The 18,286-nt window shown below is 47.2% G+C and overlaps 2 protein-coding genes across 7 annotated transcripts in view; one reads left to right on the forward strand and one right to left on the reverse strand.

Moving 5' to 3' along the window:
- FAM107A (family with sequence similarity 107 member A) overlaps positions 1 to 9,021 on the forward strand; it is a 52,951-nt gene extending 43,930 nt beyond the window's left edge. For all 4 annotated transcript variants that reach the window (XM_015065283.3, XM_027039097.2, XM_053219159.1 and 1 more), the window contains 3 exons: positions 5,002 to 5,176; positions 6,749 to 6,905; positions 7,425 to 9,021. In XM_015065283.3, the coding sequence (XP_014920769.2) occupies positions 5,002 to 5,176; positions 6,749 to 6,905; positions 7,425 to 7,532 (440 nt within the window). In that variant the 3' untranslated portion in view covers positions 7,533 to 9,021. The remainder of the gene's footprint in view (positions 1 to 5,001; positions 5,177 to 6,748; positions 6,906 to 7,424) is intronic.
- KCTD6 (potassium channel tetramerization domain containing 6) overlaps positions 1 to 18,286 on the reverse strand; it is a 125,304-nt gene that overhangs the window by 62,906 nt on the left and 44,112 nt on the right. The gene's annotated exons all lie outside the window — the stretch shown is intronic.

Genomic DNA, 18,286 nt, shown 5'->3' on the forward strand with positions numbered 1-18,286 from the left:
TATATTTTTTATATTATATATATTATAATATAATAAATAAAACAAAATAAATATATATATTTAAGTTTATTTTGTATATAAAGTTTATTTTATATATATATTTATTTTATATATATATAAAGATGTGATGAAGTTTATATATATATATTTATATATATATAAACTTCATCACTATATATATAACTTCCTCTAGTGATGCCCATATGCAGCCAGGGTTAAGAGCCACTGATTGAATCAGTGCAGTTTTTAAAGAGGATGAGAAAGCTCCATCCAAGACTTGGACTGGGATTTATTAGTAGTAATCGTTGATAACAACTAATGGGATGGCCACCCTGTGCAATTCTGGGGGCTCCATTCCTAGTTTAATTTACAGGAGTGAGGCCCTAGAGTCGCACAGTGCACAACCTGCCTCGCTGTATTTCGCTGCCCAGATAAGCAGCACTTACTGAGTCCTCAACTCTGTGCTAGGCACTCGCCAAGCACCATGCATGTATCCCCTCATTTATTTTGCAACAACGTCATGAAGAAGGGTGCTAAACAAGAGCAGCTGTTGCACCTTCTGGACTCTGCTCTTGTAGCAGAAAGCAGCCATATAGACAGTAAGTATCGAGTGGGCATGGCTGTGTTCCAGCGGTTGAATTTGGTCCAAACGCTTAGTTTGTGGACTCCTGCTGCAGAGGAGAGGTAAACTCGTCCAAGGCTAAGAAGAGGTAGAGCCAACATCCAAATCCAGGTCCACAAGGCTTCAGTGTCCATACACCTAAGCTTCATTCTGCATTTCTTTGACAACCACTGAAAGATATTCACTAGCCATTTAACTTTCTTCTCCATTAGCCTGTTCCTCTTCCTTTGGGTATTCATCTCTGTCTTTTCAGAGACCACCTAACACTCTGCCCCATCATGGCCACTTCCCTGAAAGTCTCTGATCTCTCAGGATCCCAGCTACCTGAGAGACCTGGCCAGAGCAGCCGTGGGATTGGACCCCCACCTCTGCTCCGGAGGCCCACCTGACCCCCAGGGCGGCCAGTATTTTCTTGGCCTAGCATCTGGGCTTTGTTAAGCAGCCTCTGTTGTTCCAGCACCTATGTGAGGCTCTTCTACACGGGGGACCTCTTTTAATTAAACTAAAAGGCAGGCAGGCTATCTCAGCAGCTCTCTAAGCCCTGGAGGGCCCCCACACGTGTGTCCACAGATCTCACACGTGTCATTTCTGGAGCTGGGCACACTAACTGGAAAAGGCAGCTGTTTTCCCAGCCTGCATTCCCGTCTGAAGAACCAGCCACATCCTTCAGGATCCCCTGCCTGAACCACCACACTACTCTAGCCTCAGGAAGACACCATCCCCCACAGCTAAATGCTGATTTCACTAAAAAAATGAAATGCTGATTTTCACTAAAAAAAAAAAAAAAGCCTGGAGCTGGTCACTGGTTGGACCTGGGTGCAAGACTGGCTATAATAATATGCAGGGCCCCCTCTTCTAAGCAAGACTCAACCTAAAAGAGCCCTGCTGTTGCAGTAGGGCCTGGGGGGGGGGGGGCTGGGCAGCCAGCCCATTGGCTGGCTGATGACCTATGGGGTGAAGATTCTCAGCCTAGCCAATAAGATGTTTTTCCTCTGGAATTTAACAGGAGGGAAAGGCAGAGAGTGCCTGTTGGAAGTGAAAGAAACCAAAGTCGTACAAAAATTTCCCAAAACCTGCTGACAGTTTCCCCCGCCGCCCCGACACCAGAGAGAATGACCTTTTTAAAAATCGAATGAGATGCGATCTTTCCCTGACTTGAACCCACCCGTCCACCCTCACACCAAACACTCTCCCTGTTGCTCACTCACACCACTCCATACACACTATGCTTTTTTGTTCCCCGAACAGACCAAGCTTGTTCAAGGTACATGAGTCACACACGCTGTTCCCTCTGCCCCAAACAGCCCCCCTCCTTCTTCTCAACCCTCAGATCTTAAATGTCACCTCCTCAGAGAGACCCTCCCTGTGCACCTGACTGAAGATGGGTTTTCCTGTTAGTCTCTATCCAGGCCCCCTGGTTCCTTCAGTGGGCTCCTGGCAATTTGCAATCATTTATTTTTACTGGTTTGTGTATGTGTTTACTGTGTGCCTCCCTAATAGAATGTCCACTCTGGTAAAGCAGGAACTGGTGTTTGCTTAGTTCACCTCTGTGTGTCCAGTGTCTATCACCATACCTGGAAAATTGTAGGAACTCAAAATATATTGTAGAATAAATGAATGCTTTTATTGTGTCCTTTCTCCCTGGTCATTCCTGTTATGCAGGAGCTCTTGGTTTTGTGTACTTACTTTGTATCTGGCCACATTATTGAATGCTCTCATTGGTTCCAAATGCTTCTCTGTTAATCCACTTGGGAACTCTGGGTCAATAGTGATATCTTAAGCAAATTAATTTGCCCTCTCCTTTCCTAAAGTTATACAACTTATTTGTTTCCTGCTTTATGGCTTTGGTAACAGACAACAGAGTTCGTTATTTTAGAGATGGTGTGACTGATGAAAATTGTGGAGTTCTGGAAGGCTTGGCACACAAAGGGACAGAGGCAGGATGAATAGTCAAGGACCTACAGCAGTGTGGTGTGATAACAGCCTGTATAGGCTGAGAGCTGAGGACACAGGAAGTAAAGAGTAAAGCTGAAAACTGCTCAGATAAAGGGTTGGTGGGACTTGGGAACAGGAGTGGCAGCAGAAGGGGAAAAAATTCCTCGAATTGCAATCTGGAGCAAGGTGTTCTAAAGCATCAGCTCCCAGACAACTGAAACTCGCAGACTGAGAAAATATCCACGTCTTTTAGGGGTGTCTGGCTGGCTCAGTCTGTACAGCATACGATTCTTGATCTTGGGGTAATGAGCTCAAGCCCCACGTTGGGCACAGAGTTTACTTAAAAAAAAAAAAGGAAAACATCCACATTTTTAAAAGATGAGAGAGTTAATACAGCCAACTGTTTATTTTGTCAAGTATCTATTTTTAACTAACTTTCAAATACTACCACAACTTTCAAAAACCGAAGAGTTGGGAAGGATATAACCTGAAAACAAACAGCCTTATGAAAAAGAGAAGGGGAATTAATTAGCATTCTCATTTTAGAAACAGTTCTGAGAATGTGAATTCAAGAAAAAAAATTAGCAGATATGTTTTTATGCTCTGACACTTCATCTGGCTACTTCCAAAATATCTTGTAACAATTAACACTTTTTCCAGTTTACACAGCACCTCAACAAACGTGGTCTCACTTAATCCTCTGAATAGCACCCTGAAATGGGTAATAATAGAAATGCCAAACATGTGTCTGGCGAGCCACCATTCGCAAAACATAATTTCCCCTTTGATGCCTATGCTCCCAGACATGTCGCCTTGCAATTTACACCCTATAAAACCCCCTCCTCCTGTATTTTCCAACCCCACTGAGCTATTACCTACTTCCAGGCAGGTAATATGCACAAACCACCATCCCTATCTAATTCACTTGGAGAACTCCTGTTTGTCCATAAAACCCCACTCACCAGAGAATGGCTTTCATCCACTTCCCAGTGGGAGGGACAGTGAGAGAGAATTGAGGGTCTATCCCTAAGCAACATGGTGGTCCTCAAGAGAGGGGACTGAGCCTTGTGCGTGAAGAGGGAACACACTCCCCTTAATTGCCACATGAAAACCACATGACTTAAGGCACTGGGTCCCCAGGACCAACGTCTCTGAGACTCAGTTTCCTCATCTGTACAATCTCAAAAGTTTAATTGTCAATTACCAACATATTTACTGAGTACCTAGTAAGTACCAGACCAGACACTACTAGGGCTTGGCATATAGTAGAGGCCCAACCTCAGGAAAGCAGGATTCATGAAGGGAGCAGAGCCAATGCCTCAATTTTCACTTTAATTACTACAAGAAGCTAACGTCCATGCCAGGACGTGTCATCCCATTGAGACATTTTTTTTAAGCTTTTTAAAGTTTATTTATTTGGTGGTGGAGGGGAGAACAAGCCGGGGAGGGGCAGAGAGAGAAAGAGAGAGAGAATCCCAAGCGGGATCTGTGCCAACAGCACAGAGCCCGATGAGAGGCTCAAACTCATGAACTATGAGGTAATGAATGACCTGAGCCGAAACCAAGAGTTGGTCGCTTAACCAACTGAGCCACCCAGGTGTCCCCTGTTGAGACTTTTCCTTAAGAAGTCTTTCTCTGTCTCTCTGTCTCTGTCTCTGTCCCCCTCTCTCTCTCTCTCTCACATGCGCATACACGCACACACATGCACACACGCTTGCTTGGTTTTGGGCATTTCAAGGATACACAGCCAGCTTGTAGAGGAGGGAGCCCCTCTGCCTGAATTTCAGGTAAACTGACAAATTTTAAGCTGCTGTAGTAGAAGTAAGGCCATCAAGAAACCAGATATCTGCATTGAAGGTGACAACCATCACTTTGTAATTAGAGACACAGCCATCCTGGGATTTCATACTCTCCTCTTTGATCTGGAGAACGTGCACAGATGGACACTTCCACAGAGAATTTGGAAGAAGGAATAGGGAAACTGGACAATAAGGGGCAATGTGTTCTTTTGATCACTATCCTTTATCGAAATTTAACAAATATATACTGTTCTTTTTAAATATTTTTTCTTTTTCTGATAAAAGCTCCCTGAAAAACAGAAACTCCTAATTCTTTTTATAGGATATTGTTTTCTCCAAAGTCAGGCTAAAAACATATGCATGTGTCAACCTGTATTTTGTAACCCAGGATCATTTTACCCCTACAGCCCGCTTTGCAAACATCACCTCCAATCCTTCCAACAACCCTGTGCCTAGGTTCAATTATTTCCATCTTGAAAATGAGGACACCAAGGCTCAGAAGGTCAGGTAGTCTGCCCGTGACGGTACGGCAGCAGATGACTGAAGTCCATCTAGCATGGAAACCTTTGCCCTCCAACTGTGCCCCACGGGGATGTGTGAGACTGTGGACCCCCTTCTGACCAGCCCCCTTGCCTGTCTCTACAGCGTCAATGTACTCGGAGATCCAGAGGGAGCGGGCAGACATCGGGGGCCTGATGGCCCGGCCCGAGTACAGAGAGTGGAACCCAGAGCTCATCAAGCCCAAGAAGCTGCTGAACCCTGTGAAGGCATCCCGGAGCCACCAAGAGCTGCACCGAGAGCTGCTCATGAACCACAGAAGGTAGGAACAGAGCTCGGCTGCCTCAGCCCAGTGGGCCTGCTGCAGCTTGAGGAGGTACCCCTTGTGGAAGACATGGCTAATGGTAGTGCTGGGTCTCCTAGAGGCTGAGGAGGGCAGAGGGTACCCCACAGTCACTGCAGAAACCGTGAAGTTCTAGTCTCCAGTAATCCCCAAAAGCCCTGTTTTCCCTCCAAGCTACCCACTTCATGCCTGCCCTCCACCTATATTTACTGAGCACCTACTATGTGCCAGACACTGCGTCCAGAGCCCAGTCCTGCCCTTATGCATAACCAGGTGGTATGAGGGGGGCATAAATGGGCCCGGAACCTCAGAGGAGGCAACTAGGAGAGGTCCAGGGTGACCCCAGAGAGGAGAGGATGCCTCAGCTAAAGCCTGAAGGGTGGGCAGGAGTCAGCCAGACTAGGAGGTGGGAGTCTGCTAGTGGAAGGAAGTCTGTTCCTAGGAAAGGGAAGGGCATGTGCAAATAGACAGGAAACACAAGTAGCTCAGTGTGTTTGGAGCATAGATTTTGAGGTTGGTCAGAGGAGATGTGTTGACCTGGAAAGCGTCTCAAGCAGGGGCGTCACTACCACAGAGGGGGCATGAGTGGAGCAGGGAGGCCAGGGATACAATGAAAGAGACAGGCTCGAGGTGGCAGGGCCAGGACTCAGTAACTGAGGGAATGTGGAGGCGGCGTGGGAAATACCTCCCAGCTCTCTAGTACCAGGAGGAAGGCAGCGGCGTCTCTGCAGCTCCCTCTACTGGCCTGTTATGGGATTGGCTAGGGCTATGATTCTCATTCTATTTACAGCTGTGTGTATCCTCCGTGGATTCTTTTTTTCCTCCTTAGTATATCTTGTGCATTTTCTCCAGATGTTTTTCTTAGAGTCATCCCTTTTAATGTCAACAAACACCACCACAATTTTTTAAAAGCCTAAAGATAGATCAAGGAAACACCTGCAATATAAATACAGATAAAAAATTAACATGTACATATTACTTATAAATCCATAAGGGTAAAATGAAAAAAATATAGGTATAGTTAGTTCACAAAAGAACTAATAATCAGAGGCACACGAATGAAAACCAGGTATTATTTCTTGCCTACCGGATTCTCAAATACAAAAAGACTGGATGGTGATGGTGGGGAGAGATAGATGCTCTCGGACAGTGATGACAGAGTATAAATTGAATAACCTTTCCTAACAGGCAGATGGAAATGTGTATCCAAAATCTTTTAAAAGAGTCTGACCCAGGAATTCCACCTCTAGAACACTTATCCTGAGAACATAACCAGAAATAATATAAAACTTGGTCTCTGCAGTCAGACAGGCCTGGGTGCCCCTTTGTGGGCTCATCGCTCAGCCCCTTTGTGGCTGTGACTTGGACAGGTGTCTTAAGTTCTAGGAGCCTCATTTCCCATCTCTGTATAATGGGCCAGGAATGGTTCCACCTCCCAGGCTGCCAGGAGGGTATAGGTTGGTGTCACTAGCGGGTGCAACCCTGAGACTGGTTGGGGGCAGGGGGCATGTGGATTTGAGGTCTCCTGACAAGTTACCCGCTCTGCACCAGGGGCCTGGGCGTGGACAGCAAGCCGGAGCTGCAGCGAGTCCTGGAGCACCGCAGGCGGAACCAGCTCATCAAGAAGAAGAAGGAAGAGCTAGAAGCCAAGCGGCTGCAGTGCCCCTTTGAGCAGGAGTTGCTGAGACGGCAGCAGAGGCTGAACCAGGTGGGTGGGGAGCACCCAGCCCTGGCCCAAGCCTCCTACAAGACTGTCTCCTGGCCCAGGGAGGACGTCTGCATGTGGCCACCGCTGGCGAGAGGGAGGAGATGAGACAAAATGAGGACTAAACCAGCAGTCCACCACTGGCCTGAGTCCTCACTCTGCCATGCCCTTTGCTGTGTGGCTTTGAGCCAGTGGCTTCCCTTCTCTGAACCTCAGTTTCTTGATCAGCCCAATCTAGTGCATGTCGGATCCTGATTTCATTCTCACACCTGCCTGTGAGCCAGGTGGCATTCCCATTTTAGAGATGAGCATCCTGAGGCCCAGGTGAGGCAAACAGTTTGCACTGGGCTTCACAGGGAGAATGTAGTCTCAGGCTCTGTCGCTCCAGCTACTAGGCTGGTGGCAAGACTGATCCCCGGTTCTGTTTCCCCAGAGAGAATCCTTGGCCCAAACACTGGTTTTGGGGAACAGAAATTCCCCTAGCCCCACTCACTTCACACGTCTGCTTCTTCTCTCCTTCAGCTGGAAAAACCACCAGAAAAGGAAGAGGAACACGCCCCCGAATTTATCAAAGTCAGGGAAAACCTGCGGAGAATCGCCACGCTGACCAGTGAAGAGAGAGCGCTGTAGAGCAGGCTGTTGAAACTCCAGCCGGCGCCGCCCACCCCTGGCCCCCACACCCTCCTCCAGCCCTTCTGTATCTAGCATTCCTGGCCCCAAGCCTGGGGACTTCTGAGATGTTCATGCTTGCTCTTGTAAAAATGCCCCAGAGAGCCTGGGCCCTCCTTCCCGCCCACCAAAAGCTGGGACCCAGGCTTTTCCTTCTCAGCACTCACTGCTTCTGCTCCAAGAGGAAGCTACTGCGAGGGAAACTTTCCCAAAGCACTTCTCCTTGAAGGGGCTTCTGAGCTCTAGGGAGATCTTTCTGGCAGAATTGAATAAGGAGAGACAGGCACCTCTTTGGCCTGACCAGCCCTCCATTTTGCCCAGGCCCCATGGGGCCCTGCTTCTCTGGGCAGCCCAGCTCCCAGGTCTCAGAAAACGTCCTTGACTGGGGTTTTACCTGCAGCCAGGTGTGGGGCAGCTAAGTAGAGCATCTCAGAACACCTGCCTTGAAAGCCAGCTGAGGGGAATATGGTTCAAGGGTAGCTGTCCTCGGTGATGAAGGGCAGGGTAGCCCACAAGGTGGCCTTGGGGGTCATGTGATGCCAGGTTGCAAGAGTACTAACCAGGGCGGCCTCTTAGAGTTTGCCAGCTTCCCCCACTTCCCCCACACCCATGCTTTTGTTTTCTCCTCTCCGCAGCCTCCCTGCCTGGGCCTTGTAACCACATCTAACCAGGGCTGCAGCCTTCCTGCTCCCAGAAGTCTAGAACAGTGCTTCTCAAACTTTATTGTGCCTACAAATCACTGGGGATCTTGTTACAATACGGCTTCCGACTCAGTAGATATGGGGTGGGGGCTGGGACTCTGCATGTCTCACAAGCTCCTAGGCTGCTGGTCTGACCCCTAGGCCGCAGGCTCGAGCAGCCAGGGGCTGGTAAATACTGGAAACATCATCCCTGAAGCCACCTCTGCCCCCCCAATTGCCATGAACCTTTGCCCTGGGGGTTCCCTACCCTGACTGTGGAGCCCCGAGGGCTCCTTATTGCCCACCCCATTCCAGGGACCCCAGGCCTGGGAAGACATTTGCCTAGCAAATTGTGTCGGTTATATAACTGTCGTTGTCACTGGAGATGTATATAATTGCCAATCTGCATTTTCTTACCACGTTGTTTTGATGTAATTCTGGCCAAAAAAAAAAAAAAAAAAAGATTGTTTCTGTTTTACCTTTTCCTGAAGCCTATGGAGAGCAAATATACAGTGATTTCCAGTGGGCTTCTGGAAATACAAACCGTGGTTTGAAGACCCCACTGCTACCCTTACAGACTGGCTCCTTTGAGTCCCCATTTCCAGCCTCTGCGCCCACTCTCTGTGTGGTCTCTACCACCCAAACCGGCCTCAGTGAACTCACCTGTTCTTCCTAAAAATCCCTCCCCATACGAGACAAAATGTTTTAACCTTTTGCCTCTATCCCATTCTGAAAGATTTATAGAATAAACCAGCCCTGCTTTTCCCTGCCTCTGGCTTTGCAGACCCATCATTTAAGGTGCTAGGGCAGTGCTAAAAAAGCATTTCCTTTCGCCTACCCCCCCAAAACTGCCAGAAAAAGCTGCCACAGGAATCCTATTTCATTCTTGGACCAAAAGTGGGACATTCGGGGGGAAAGGGGTCATCCTGGTCTTACTCCTACCTGAGTGGTTTAAGGATGACCAAAGACACAGCCTTCTTCCTGGGTGGAGTGCCAGGGCCAGTGTAAATACAGACATGCTGTCTGCGTGTGTGTAAGCTGGGCTCTAAAAGGGTCTTGAATGTGAGTGTCTTAGTGAGAACATGGTGATGCTATTTTAGATGCCTGCCAGGTGAGAGCTATGCTAAAGCGAAACCCCCAAATAAAGACCACCATTTTCCCCAAAGAAGTCTCCACTAGTGGTCTATGTGCCGTTCAGACATATGAAGAAAAGACAGAGCATCTAGGATGGAGTAGGCCCCTCTGGGGAGAATGCTTGGATTCTCTCAGTGGTCCACTGAGAGACCACTCACTAGTCCCCAGAGGTGCTGCATGGAGACAAAGTCCCGGAAGTAGAAGGACCTCAAGCACCATGTCATCCCGCGGAGCCATGGCAGACACCCTCGTCCACTCCCCAGTGGTCAGTCCCCAACCCCTTCTCCCTAGCTTACTCCCACTGTAGAGGTTTTAAATGCCAATTCCCACTGTTCCAGCCTCCTTTGCAGCTGGGGGTGACGTGACCAGGTGCGCCAGTGAAATTTAAGAGGAAGTCTACAGGAGCTTCTGGGAAAGCTTGTTTCTCTGATAAAAGAGGCAGACATGGGTAACACCTCCCCGCCCCTCCATTCTTCCTGCCTTGATTGAGGATGTGATGCCTGGAGCCACAACAGCCATCTTGCTACAAAGAGAGAAAAGCCAAGACAATGTCAGAGACACTGACCCTATCATTTGACCAAGCCGATGCCAGCAGTCATCCTCCTCCAGAATATAACTGTAAATAAAAAGAAAACTCTTGGTTTGAGCCATTGTTGGTCAGTCTCTGTTACTTGCAGCTAGAATATTCCTGACACAGAAGGCCAGCCCCGATGCCCAGCATTACCAACAGACTGTACTGAAAATCCAGATACCTCTTTCCCATTAGAAACCAGTTAGATTAGGATCTCCAGCAGCAATCAATGCCTGAGATCTGTTTTTCTATATCTTCTCCACATAGCCCACACACCATTTGGGCATCATTAATTCACACATCATTCAGTAAGGATTTGCTGAGTGCCTGCTCTGTGCCAGGAAGTATGCTGTGGGCCAGGAGCACGGTGGGAAACAAAACGTTTGGATTACTGCAGTGGCCTCCTCCTTACTGGTCTCCCTGCTTCTGCCCTTCCCCTACAGCCTAGTCTCGAGAGAGCAGCCAAAATGATCCTGCTAAAATCTAAGGCAGGTCTTACCACGCCTCTGCACAGAGCCCTCCCTTGGCCCTCAGTAGAGTCCCTCCTGCCATCTAGAAGGCCCTGCCTGTCCAGCTCCTTGTGACCTCCAACCTACTTCCCTCTGCCCTCCACCTCACTCATGTAGCCCCGGCCTGCCTGGCCTCCTCATGCCCACCACACACACACCCCACCACAATGCCTTTTCACCTCCTGTTCCCCAGCCAGGAGTGTTCTTTCCTCAGAGAGTCATACAGTCTTCTCCCTGTCTTCAGGTCTTTTTTTTTTTTTTTTTTTTTTTTTTTAATGCTCTTTCTAAATGAGGTCCTCCTTGGTCAACCCATTTGAATTTCAACATCTCCTACACCCCTCCTATCCCTTCCTTCCCTGCCTGAGTTTTCCTCCTCACCATTTGTCACCATCAAACACATATTTTACTTGTTTAGCTTATGTGTCTCTCCTAGCAATAACATCAGCTCCATGAGGGCACAGATTTTTTCTGTCTTGTTTACTGCTGCATCCCAAATGGCCATCCTTCTTCCTCTTTCCCTGACAGAAGGTGGCCCGGCCTGTGCCAATCTGGCAGAATGGGCCCCACAGACAAGAATCCAGCCCCATCCCACTTATGGCTTTGAGAAAAGGCCATGGCCAAATAGGGTATGGGGTGGGGCTCCTGGGTGGCTCAGTGGATTAAGCATCCACTCTTGATTTCAGTTCAGGTCATGATCTCACGGTTCCTAAGTTCAAGCCCCGCATCAGGCTCTGCACTGACGGTGCACAGCCTGCTTGAGATTCTCTCTCTCCCTCTCCTGCTCATGCTCATGTTCCCTCCCTCAGAATAAATAAATAAACATTTTTTAAAAAATAGGGCATGGAGCATAGGGCACAGAGTAGGTGCTCAATAAAGGTTTGTTGAATGAATAAGTGGGAAACCCCTTCTCCCATAGCGATACATCCAGCCTCTTCCCAGGTTCAGCACCCCACCCCCCCTCACCTGCCTGCTGCCTTCCTCCACAGTTTTGACCCTGGCCCAGAGATGTCAGTTCGGTCCAGAAGCTTTCCTTTGGCCTCTGGGGCTTTTGACAGTACTCCTGGGCCTTACTCGCCTTTGTGCCTACAAGACCAACACTGGAGCTGTGTGGCCCGGACACACGACTCTCTGGACTTCCACTAGACTTCCAGAGAGTTAGATCATCCCTGAAGGCCGAGATCAGGCCATCACCCAGTCCTGGGGACCCTGGAGAAGGAAAGCACTGTTGCAGTAGCTCTGACATCAGACCCTGCCCTAAATGGAGAGCCAAGAGCAGCAAACCCATTCTCACAGGGGGCTGCCCTCTCTCACGCCTGCCAGATCACAAGTCCCAGTCTGGGTTTGGAAAGAGCCCTCTGCAGTGGCAGACCAGTGCTAAATACAGAACCTGGGGGACAGAAAGAAGACCTCAGGAGGTGAAGGGACCCTCCTCCCCTGATTCTCCTTCCCTGATTTTTCCCTGATTATGTACTCCAGGGGAGCGCTCAGAACCCAGGAGTTTTCACGGGGCAGCCTCACCACACTTGAGATTATATTCACTCTAAGCTCCATGAGGGCAGGACCCTGTCTGTGCTTACCTTTACAGTACCTTTACAGTACAGTACCAACCAAGTTGTGAATGCTGGGACGCCTGAGTGGCTCAGTCAGCTAAGTGTCTGACTCTTGACTTTGGCTCAGGTCATGATCTCACGGTTCATGAGATTGAGCCCTGTGTAGAACTCTGCACTGACAGTGCAGAGCCTGCTTGGGATTCTCTCTCTCTCCCTCTCTCTCTGCCCCTTCCTTGCTGGCGTGCACACATCCACACACACTCTCTCTCTCTCTCTCTCTCTCTCTCAAAAATAAATAAACTTAGAACAAAAAAGTTGTGAATGGGTGTCAGTTACAATATCTGCATTTATGGAAGGCCAGCGTGTTACCGCCCATGACAATTCAGTATCATTCTATTTTGCAGACTAACGAACCAAGGTTTAGGTAAATTAAAAGGGTAAATTAAAAGACTTGCCAGAAGTCACAAAACAATACCTGGGGAAAGATGAGATTCCCACAGAGCTGTCTGTCAGCAAAGTCTGCCTTTTCTCCAATATAGCTAGACTTTGCTCTTAGAAAGAGCCCCTATGCCATTCTGACCTTTTGCCATGAGATACAAGGACCTATTTTCACCTTCACTTTCAGACCTTCTCTCTGAACTTGAGGGATCTGATCTCCACCTATAAAAACAGGCCCTGGGTGGTTCAGTCGGTTGAGCATCCAACTTCAGCTCAGGTTATGATCTCACTGTTTGTGAGTTCAAGCCCCACATCGGGCTCTCTGCTATCAGAGCAGAGCCCACTTTGGATCCTCTGTCCTGCTCTCTGTGCACCCCCCAAAATAAATGTGCACTCTCTCAAAAATAAATAAAATAAAAACAGACTCAGGCTAACATAGACTGATGTGAGTTCTGAGATGAGGAATGCCTACATGTCATGCCCCCACCTCCAAAGCCAACCAGTCTCAGTGGCCAACCAACATGCTAGAACCTACCATTGTGATGGGAGTCCTGCCCCCTTGCAGGACCAGACCAATGGTTGAGGAGTAGCCAATTTCAGTGTCCCTGACCCGATCCCAGACCCATTAACCCCCAGCTGCCCTGCTCCCACCTGGACCTTGCCTCACAGTGCCCCTTTTGCTGGCATTGTAAGAACAGAAGCCTGTACCTCCCAATGGCTACTTGCCCTCATCTCAGCTGTTAAATGATGATCTGAGTTGATGATTAGGGGGCATTTACCCAGAAAGGGCACTGAGTGCCCACCTGCTTCTCAGAAAGGACTCATAGAGAGATGAGCAGGATTTCCCAATGAAGGACCCTGACAACTCTCCTGGGCTGCCTGGCAACAGTCAAGCGAGCTAGGGCTCCCCCTCCCAGGATGGACCCAGGCTTGCCCTGTAAAGAAGGTTAATCCTGGGGCACCTGGGTGGCTCAGTCAGTTAAGCGTCCGACTTTGGCTCAGCTGATGATCTCATGATCTGTGGGTTTGAGCCCCGCGTCGGGCTCTCTGCTGACAGCTCAGAGCCTGGAGCCTGCTTCAGATCCTGTGTCTCCCTCTGTCTCTGCCCTTCCCCACACATGCTCTGTCTGTCTGTTTCAAAAATAAACACTAAAAAAAATTTAAAAAAAAAAAAAAAAGGTTAATCCTGTGCCCAGACCCATATTCAAGCCCCAGCTGTGACAATCCCTACTTGTCACAAGCCTGGACAACTTGCTGGACCACATTTTCCACATCTGTGACAAAGAGAATGGTATCTACACTTCTTGAATACTCAGTGTCTGTGCCAGGGAGTAGGATAAGTACTTCATATAAATTGTCTCATTTAATCCCCCAGGACTGTCATTACTCCATTTTACAGGTGAAGAATCCCACAATTTAGAGAGGCAAAACCACCTCCCAAAGGCGCACAATCAGCAGGTGGTGGAAGCAAGATGTGAACCCACGTCTGCCTGACCAGAGCCTGCACATTTATCTTGGCAGCATTTGCTGGTGGAGGCTGCAGAGGATGTTTTGCAAAGCACCCACGTTCAAGTTTTCCCATCTGTCGCTAGAAACATTCTGCAAGCATGCTGAGGCCCTGTAGCCTTCCTCCTTCTCCTTCCCTGACAGCAGGTAGCCCAGCCCGCACCAATCTGGCAGACAGGGCCCCAGGAACAAGAATCCAGGCCTACCCCCACTCACAGCTCAGAGAAAAGACAGTGGCCAATGGGATACAGGGGCTCACATGCCTGCCCTTGGCCCAAGAAGTTCAGTGAAGGAGCAGGAAAGAGAGAAACACGCATTGAGCATTGACCATATGCCTGGCAGGTCCTAAAATGTGAGAGACTAGACACAAAGTGCCTAGCCCAGGGCCTGGTTCATTTCAAGGGATGGAAGTTCCTTCTTCCTCTCTCTCACTCTCCCCGTTAAGGATATCTTGACAGGTGGCACAGCATGACTGGTTAAGAGTCCAAGCTACAAAGTCAGACTTCAAATTGGCAGGTGGGGGATCCATGTCTGCCACTTGCCAGATGGGTGACCTTGGACAAGTTATTTAACATCCTCTGAGTTTCTTGTCTGTTAAATGAATAGTGCCAGCCTCATGGGTCGCTGACAGGACTGGGTTAACAAATATAAGATGTCTGGCGGGGCGCCTGACTGCCTCAGTCGATAGAGCATGTGACTCTTGATCTTAGAGTCATGAGTTTGAGCCCCACATTGAGTGCAGAGATTACTAAATGAATGAATGAATGACTGTATGAATGAGTAAATAAATAAATAAATAAATAAATAAATAAATAAATAAATATTTTAAAAAATGTTTGGCAAGTGCAGGCACATGGCCAGCACTCAATAAAAGTTCATTTTCTGTCCATCGCCTGATGAATGGATAAAGAAGATGTGGTTTATATATACAAGGTATTCATGGATGGAACTGGAGGGTATCATGCTAAGTGAAATAAGACAGTCAGAGAAAGACAGATACCATATGTTTTCACTCATATGTGGATCTTGAGAAACTTCAGAAGACCACGGAGGAAGGGAAGGGAAAAAAATAGTTACAAACAGAGAAGGAGGCAAACCATAAGAGACTCTTAAATACAGAGAACAAACTGAGGGTTGATGCGGGGGTGGGGGAGAGGGGAAAATGGGTGATGGGCATGGAGGAGGGCACTTGTTGGGATGAGCACTGGGTGTTGTATGTAAACCAATTTGACCATAAGTTATATTAAAAAGAAAAAAAAAGAAAGATACAGAAGAGCTTTATCAAAAGGAGACACTTGAAGTGTGATCTGTTTGTCAGAAAATATCAAAGCTACTTATATTGCTGAAAATAACAAAAATAACAATAAATTCCATTGGTGAAAAGAAAAGAAAAGAAAAGAAAAGAAAAGAAAAGAAAAGAAAAGAAAAGAAAAGAAAAAAAAAGAAAAAAGAAAAGTTCATTTTCATCTTCCATTTCCCTGCTAGCTTACTTGGTCATATCTGTCACTGATCTTCGAGCCATGTCTCCACTCATTCATTTCTCTTAGTCCCTAAGCGTGTCTAGCATCCATCTCTCCCTCGTGGCTGGCTAACCAAAGTGCTGTTGCTTCTCCCAGTACCCCCCTTTTTGGGGAGGTGTCACCCCATACCTTCTCACACCCCAGTCCAAATTGAGGGACATTCTAAGAAAAGACCTGACCAGTACTCATCAAATGTCAAGGTCATAAAAGACAAAGATTGAGGAGCTGTACAAGTTGGAGAAGAAAAGACAATTAAAGGCAATGAAAGATCCTGGACTGGATCCTGAACCAGAAAAAGGACATTAGTGGCAAAAGTGGCAAAACTCAATGTACAGTAAATGGCTAACTCAGCAGGACTTCAAACCCTGCACATTCCAAAGAAGGGACTGACCCTTCTTAGTACCTTTGAGGTACTAAGTAACTAAGTGACTGAGTAACCAGCATTCCATTCCTCTGTGGCCGATGCCCATAACCATGGACACAGTCTGGGATGAGCTTCCCTGGTTATCAGCATTTCATGTGTGCTCTCATGGAGGGAGAATTAAAAACTGTCCCTATAGCACCACTGGGAGAGGATAACTGGGACCTCATGTCTGGTCCCTCCTGGACTCTACCTTACATATTTTTTTTCCTTTGCTGATTTTAATCTGTATCAGTTTGCTGTACTAAGCCATAACCACGAGTATAAAAGTTTTCCTGAGTTCTGAGAGTCCTTCTTGCAAAGCATTGAACCTGAGATTGATCTTGAGGACCCTCCAATACACTCAAATAACTTTTGAAGATTAGTTAATAGTATTGGATCAGTGTTAATTTATTGGGTTCAATAACTACACTATGGTTATGTAAGATTTAACACTGGAGGAGGCTGAGGGAAGTTATATGGAAACTACTATTTTTTTTGCAACTTTCTGAAAGTCTAAAGTTATTTCTTTAAAAAAAAAAAAGTAAGTTTATTTATTTTGAGAGGGAAAAGACAGAATCCCAAGCAGACTCCACACTTTCAGCACAGAGCCTGATTCAGGGCTTAAACTCACCAACCATGAGATCATGACCTGAGCTGATATCAAGTGTTGGATGCTTAACCAATTGAGCCACCCAGGCATGCTTAAAGTTATTTCAAAATAAAAGTTAAAACACAAAGAATAGGGAAAGATGAGATGATAATTGTTAAAGCTGGGTGTTAAGTACATATGGATTCGTTATATTGTTTTATATGGGTTTGAAATTTTTCAAAATAAAAAAAATTTTAGCTAGAGAATTGAATAGTTTGGTGCAACAAATTAAAATAATCACATCATGGGGCACCTGGGTGGCTTAGTCAATTAAGTGTCAGACTCTTGATTTCAGCTCAGGTTATGATCTCACAGTTTGTGAGTTCAAGTCCTCCCTAGAGCACTGCTTCAAGCCCCAAGTTGGGCCCATCTATGCTGACAGCACAGAGCCTGCTTGGGATTCTTTCTCTCTCTCTCTCTCTCTCTCTCTCTCTCTCTCTCTCTCTCTTGCTGCCCCTCTCCAGCTTGCTGTGCGCATGCTCTCTCTCTCTCTCTGTCAAAATAAATTTTAAAACTTTAAAAAATAAAATAATCACATCCAAAACATTTAGAGCAGGGTCAGCTCCAAGGTTGATGAAGAAACTTTTTAAACATGGAATTTATCAAATATTAAAAGAACATTGAGTTTAATCTCAAAACAATCAAGATGTGGAAACTATGGCCAAGAAAAAATAAGTAACTGCCCATCATAAGAGGCAGCCCAGGGGCACTTGGGTGGCTTAAGTCAGTTAAGCATCCACCTCTTGATTTTGGGTCATGATCTCACTGTGTCAGCACAGAGCCTGCTTGAGATTCTCTCTCTCCCTCTTTCTGCCCCTCCCCACTCTCAAAAATAAATAAATCAACATTAAAAAAAAAAAAAGAGCCAGCATAAGTTCTTGGCAGAGGCCAGTTTGGGACCCAGAACTTTCACCTCCAAATAGTAGGGTCAAGGCCACCTTCCCTGGAGCCACTACCTTGTGTACAGCCACTGCTAACAGCAACAGGGAATCCAGCGTCCAGGCCTCCCAGTCCCAGCAGGATCTGCTGAGTAACATCTCAAAGCTTGGGGTCTGTCTCTTCCTCAAGACACAAGCTTGACACTACCTCAAGTACATGGTGGGGAGGGATGAGACCCCTCAAAGAGAAGATACTGCACACCACAGGGGGGAAACCAAGATCCAGAAGAACAGGGCACCTGTCCAGAGTCACTACACCTCAGAAGTCCTGCCAGAACAGGTACTTGGGTCTCTTGACTTCTTTCCCAACCTTGTGCAAATATAAAGAGCCAGCAAAGCTGGTCCAAATTCCAGTTCTGCATCTTATTTACTGTGCAAACCTGGTCAATTGACAATACCCCTCTGGGCTTGTCTCCACTTCTGCAAAATGAAAAGAGTCATCCCACTTTCCAGGGTTGTCTATGCAGTGGAAGTGAGGGAACCTGTAAACATCCCACCCCACTCACAGAGACCTGGCTCCACTCTGGGTCCCACCACAAGCAGTGCCCCATGCTCCAAAAATATTCGTTTAGGGAATGATGGTCAGAGGTGTATGAATACTAATGAATACTAATATTAATGCTAAGCATAAGAGAAGCCAAATTTTAGGGCAGAAACGTAGGGAAAGAGAAAAATCACTCACCTTGCAGAGCTACCCTTTCACATAAGGACCACCTGTGGGGAGCTCCTTGGATATTAACAACTATGCTCCTGAAGGACATAGGATAAATGTCCATCAGGAAAGATCAGGAAAGGCTGCAGAAAGACCAGGATCACC

The sequence above is a fragment of the Acinonyx jubatus genome, chromosome A2 (assembly GCF_027475565.1).
Source record: "Acinonyx jubatus isolate Ajub_Pintada_27869175 chromosome A2, VMU_Ajub_asm_v1.0, whole genome shotgun sequence".
Classification (NCBI taxonomy): Eukaryota; Metazoa; Chordata; class Mammalia; order Carnivora; family Felidae; genus Acinonyx; species Acinonyx jubatus.